The sequence below is a fragment of the Miscanthus floridulus genome, chromosome 13 (genome assembly GCF_019320115.1).
Source record: "Miscanthus floridulus cultivar M001 chromosome 13, ASM1932011v1, whole genome shotgun sequence".
NCBI classification, from domain to species: domain Eukaryota; kingdom Viridiplantae; phylum Streptophyta; class Magnoliopsida; order Poales; family Poaceae; genus Miscanthus; species Miscanthus floridulus.
The window spans coordinates 32533732-32539352 of NC_089592.1; the positions used below are offsets into that span (position 1 = coordinate 32533732).

Consider the following 5621-nt stretch of genomic DNA (forward strand, 5'->3'; position numbering starts at 1 on the left):
ATGTTCATTGCCAAACTCCGAATCCATTCGTGCATCAAGGTCTGCTGAATATTGGGATAGGGATTCTATGGTTTCGTCGTCATATTCCTCCTCATCCTCATCGTTAACAATAACCGTTTCACCATGATGAATCCACACTGTGTAGTCCTCAACAAATTCTCGCATAATCAAATATGATTTGATGATAGTCATACCTATCTATGCCATATGGTTCTTGCAATCTTTACAGGGACAAATAATTATATCATTATTCTCTGTCAATGTCGTTGCATGCTTCTTTGCGACCTCAATAAATTTATCCACTTCTTCATGGAAACCTGCCTTGAACCTTAACGAACCATACATCCAAGAGTTCATGTACTCCATCTTTTACAACAACAACAAAAAAATAAAGGACTACTTATTCAGATATATATAAATGAATCAAATTAATAATTACTTGAGAATAATTGTATACACTTCAGATATATATGAATATAAATCAAATATAATTACATGAAGCATACGAACACACCATGGTAGAAGAAAATTAATTAATGGCCCATTTATCCATAAATAATTAAAATACATATTTGTTGATTACAATAAACAATTTCAAAGACAACAATTATATTTTACCCAATATCTTTCATGCAAACCCTAGTCTATTTTCATCAAACACAAATTTACAAAACCAAAATTAATAAAAAAAACCAAACCCAACCCTAGATCTAGATCTACATGCACATGAAACATCCATAAAACTAATTAATTGTTCACTAAAATCAAGAAACATGGATCAAATAAGGGTATGATCTTGTTCCCCTCCCTAATTTATCCTAGTACATTCAGAACTTGGGTCTAATTTGCTTCATAAGTAGCTTAAGCACCATAGAAGAGAGAGAAAAGTAAAACTCTAATTACTCACTAACCAACCATTAAAACTTTAAAAAAAGTGTGGAATAGCATTTTCTTACCGTTTACAACCTCTCCACCAAAGGATTTGAGATCAAAACCTTTCTCCCTTAGTAGAACAATTTTTGGGAGGTGCCCAAGGTCTCTCCACTTTTCTTTCACGGGTTAGAGTGAGTGACCCGAGAAGAAAAAAGGTAATGCAGCTTGCTTTATATGTAGGTCATTTGTAGAGATGGCTAGTGATAGAGCCGCCCCTACAAATCGGAGGTATTTATACGCGGGCATTTGTAGGGGCGGCTCAATCACTAGCCGCCTCTACAAATAGCAATACCGGGGGCGGCTGGTGAGTGAGTCGCCCCTACAAATCCAACCCATTTGTAGGGGCAGCTCGTATGACCAGCCGCCCCTGCTATTCCATTTGTAGGGGCGGCTAATCTCTGGGCTCCCGAACATGTCACTGTAGGGGCAGCTTCATCACCAGCCACCCCTACAAAAAATTTTGTTCCATTTCTACAAACCGTTTTTTACGTGGATGGCTGGAAGCGTGCTCGTGTGACCAGAGCACCAGGCGGTTGCTGACTTGCTGAGTGAAGAGTGATGCGTCTGTGAGCTCTCGCAAACCACAGACACAATCGATAGATACATGACATTGGACTTGAAAGTAGCGTAATAATCATTAAAAGATATATGAACCATGTATGTTGAGTACCCCTATGTCGTATTAATTTTGTTGGCTCCTTGAATTGTAAATCTGGCTATATATCACTTGGCTACATGCCTTGCACAAGTAATAAAACTTATACCAGTAAACAATAAGGAACATGCAGATATAGCTTACTACTAGTTGCACATTTATTCCAATACAAAACGAAATTTTCATTCAACAGCAAAATAGTAATCTCCTACAAAGCCTGGCTAGAACATTATTCCGAAATTAGAACAGTAGAACATAAAAGGGCAATGAAATGCATCGTCCACTTAACAGTCAAATTAATTAAAGGAAATACTTATGCTCATCATCACGGTCCATCCGTCCATGGATTTATTAGAGCAAGCCTACTCAAAGTTGCCAGCTGCAGGCCGGGCAGTTTACTTCACTCGTCTTCATCAGCAGCAGCAGGTTGCGGCATTGACGCCAGCGAGGTGCCCGCCGCCGTGGGTGGTCCTCCAGGCCACAGTGCATACACGTCAGTGCAAGGTGCCATCTCCGTGACATCTGGCACAGATGGCAGGCCCAACTGCAGTGTGAGATCTGGCGACAGTGTTGGCGGTGGCACTGCAGTCTCTTCATCCACGCCCGGGACCACAGGTGCCGGCGGTGCTATAGCCTGCTGGTTATCGTTCTCACGGTATAGGCGTAGAAACTCGGACATGGGCTGCACGTAATCAGCAAATCCCAATCTAGCAATGCCAGCGATTAGGTCATCGGCGGTGATAGTCAGGCGCCGGTCTCGATGGCACTCCTGCATGGCCGCCCGTGTGAGGACCGCAGAGAATTCCATGATGCACTGGTCCATGGTCTCTTTGGCGCCGCTGGTGACCCTGGAGTCTTGTGGCACGACTTGGCGCATGATACGCGTTATGGTGGCTTTCGGGATGGCGTACTCTTCAGTTGGTTTTGATCCTGCAGATATTAAAAAAATTATTAGGTTCCCCATATCATATTGACCAAGTATCGGAGAGCTCCACCAAAATTGTACCAAAAAATTATTTATCAAAATAGATGTAATTTCAACAACTTGGCTATGTATTTTTAGATCGATTGTCAAGAAAATGACTAACGACCTAATAAGTTACAACTTGCTATTTGTCGGTACCTCTTGCGGGCTTCTTAAATCCTTTTTAGAAAGGAAAAGGCATCTTAGTCTAACTGGTTCTTTTGTCGGTAGCGCTTTATGTAGCCTAGCTACCGACAACGAACTGTTTACATACGGAATCTCGAACTGCTAGCAATAATATTCCTTGTCCTCCTAAAAAATATCATCAATGTAGTAAAACTCACCTTCAGGATCGTCATGGTGATCATTTCCTTGAGCGTTGCTCATGGCTCTTGTAATCTTGTGTTTGTTATTCTCATTGAAAGAAGTCCATGTATTTATAATCATCTAGTGAAGAAAGAAAATTTACATGTGTCATATGTGAATTTTGCATGCGTGACACTTGTCACTGATTGTATATTATAACAATCTTATGAATTTTTTTTACATGTGTCATATATGATTTTTGCATGTGTGCCACTTGTCATTCATTGTATATGATAGCCATCTATGATTTTTTGCATGTGTTTCACTTGTCGTTGATAGTAGAAGTATGATTTTGCATGTGTGCCACTTGTCATTCATTGTACATGATAGCCATTTGGGATTTTTGCATGTGTACCACTTGTCACTGACCATAAACGATAACCATTTAATGAAGACAAAAATACACATGCCATATATGATTTTGCATGGATGCCACTTGTCAATAACTGTGCCGGTAGATTAAACGAGACATGGTTGAAGAAAATTTAAAAAGTTAGATGTGATGGATCCTGAAAGAAATAGAAGGAAATTAATGTCAGATGAAATATTTGGGCCAAACTACAACCTTCACAACAACATATCATACTGCTACGTGTATTATTTATTCCATCTGAAGACAATCTTTAAGAATAATTTTGTATCCAATAAAATTCCTAAAACCTAAGTTCTTACCGCTCGGCAATCCTTGCATGCTTTCATGAGCCGTCACACCAAAGACTTGGTCTTGGCATGCCATGGTGTGACTATATAGGAGACCGTCACCTGCACCATTCATAACTATTCTAATATTGAGGTAAAACAAGGCATTTTTTTAAAAAAAGTGACTTGGACAAAGGACAGATTGGCAATGTGCAGATGACCCTCTTTGTAGGTTGGTACATCAGGCAAATTTAGTAAACAAAAAGGCCATAGACATTGGGCAGCCTATCGCACGCTGATTATTATGCTATCTCTATCTACAACTTAAAATTTTATTTTAAAATAAAATAAAACAAAAAATACGGAGGGCAATCGTCCCCCGGCCTCTTTCGCTCGCTCGCTCGCAGGTACCCCCGGCGCACGCGGGATCGCTCACCCCACGGTACACCCAGGTACTCCCATCCCCTCTAAATGCCACTTTTCATGGACCCATCCGAACGCTTCTTGATAAAATACCACCCGGTAATTACTGAATACTTCATGATAGCCAGAGATCCGCCCCAATCACACTCCAGACACCACGGCGTCACGATCCTTCTCCCCCAGTCCCCCGAACGAAACCAAGAAGTGCACGATGAGTTGACAACCTTGCCCAGCGCGTCGACCTCGCCGTTCGCTGCCTCCTCTCCTCGCCCCGCACCGTTGACCTCTCCCCGCTCTCCCCCACGCCGCCGCCTCCTCTGCCCGCGCTGTCGACCTCGCCGTTCGCCGTTCGTCGGATCGAGGCTGCCGCGAAAGCCGACGATAGGGCATGTCCGCGACACCGTGCCCCGCCCTATAACACTGACGCCCGCCAACACCCTTGGCAGCTTCCTCGGATTGACGCCATCTTCACCTTGCGCCGCCCAGAGGTGGAGAAGGTGCCGCCGTTGCACAGCAGGTGCTCAGGTATTCATCGAGCCCTTCGTCGGCGACGAGCACTCAGCAGGTATGCCCACGCTTCTCTACAAAATAATGTCAGTTTTTGGTCTTAGTGTGTTATCTTGTTCCCGTTTTCGGTTGCAGTGTGTTGTTCTGATTTTGGTAGACCTGCGCTACATTTTCATGGAAGCTTAGTTTGTTGCTATAATGTTGTCCTTCACAATCATAGATTCATTCAGAGTGAGAGTTGCTGTAAGGCTTCGGCCGAAGAATTCAGAGGATTTAGCACACGGTGCCAACTTTGATAGTTGTGTTGAGTTGCAACCAGAGGATAGTTTGTCCATCCCATTGTCCCTGCCGTTATCGTTCAGTTGCTCTGCTGCCGTGCATGCTTTGCGGCTCAAGTGCTGGACTGATTCGCACATCCTGAAAGGTATGCCCCCGCTTCATGGTCCCTCTATTTAGTCTCTAATCTTCAATCCACATTGTGTTGGTCTTTGTCCCAAGGATTTGCACCTTTGCAGAAACGTGGCGTGTGCAGTACATGTTTGTAGAAATGCCAAACCACTTAAGCTTACGTCCATACAGGTATGTGTGCCTGTCATTCACTCTTAGTGTGTAGTATCTTTCCTATTCTATTTTATTTCGTGGATCACCATTGATGGATATGATGCAGTATATTTTCTTGCCTTTTTGGTACATAGCATCTTTATATGCTCAAGTATGCTACCTTAGATATTTGCCATACGCACGTTGTGGCTGTTTTCCCGTTGCAACGCACGGGCATGATCCTAGTATATAATAATTAAAGAAGAGGCAAGAATTTGATTTTTGGCATGGCCAAACGTTTGAGAGAAATCATCCCTAGAGACCAACTATTGCGGTACCATTGTAGTGGTCTTTTGACCCCACTATTTTACAACCTCTACTGTATTAATTAAGGACTCTACAAACATGCGTTTGGCTTGAAGCTTGCACGCATGGATCCCTTCCCCTGCATCTTAAACCTCCAACACTCCCCTGCCCCTGCCGCTCCCTGTTCGACTCTGGCAACGCCCATGCCACACCTCCGCTCACACCCACACCGCCCACGCTAATTCTAATCCCCTTCTTCTTCTTCAACCGATGGTTCCCCCGCCGGTG

At 43.2% G+C, this 5621-nt stretch overlaps 1 protein-coding gene across 1 annotated transcript; it reads right to left on the bottom strand.

Moving 5' to 3' along the window:
• Nucleotides 1-1988: 1988 nt before the first annotated feature.
• On the bottom strand, nucleotides 1989-2939 carry LOC136499698 (nuclear transcription factor Y subunit B-3-like). The gene is made up of 2 exons (XM_066495259.1): nucleotides 2897-2939; nucleotides 1989-2518 (listed from the first exon to the last, which is right to left on the bottom strand). Exons 1-2 carry the CDS (start codon nucleotides 2937-2939, stop codon nucleotides 1989-1991), a joined length of 573 nt encoding a protein of 190 aa, XP_066351356.1.
• Between the last annotated feature and the right edge of the window lie 2682 nt (nucleotides 2940-5621).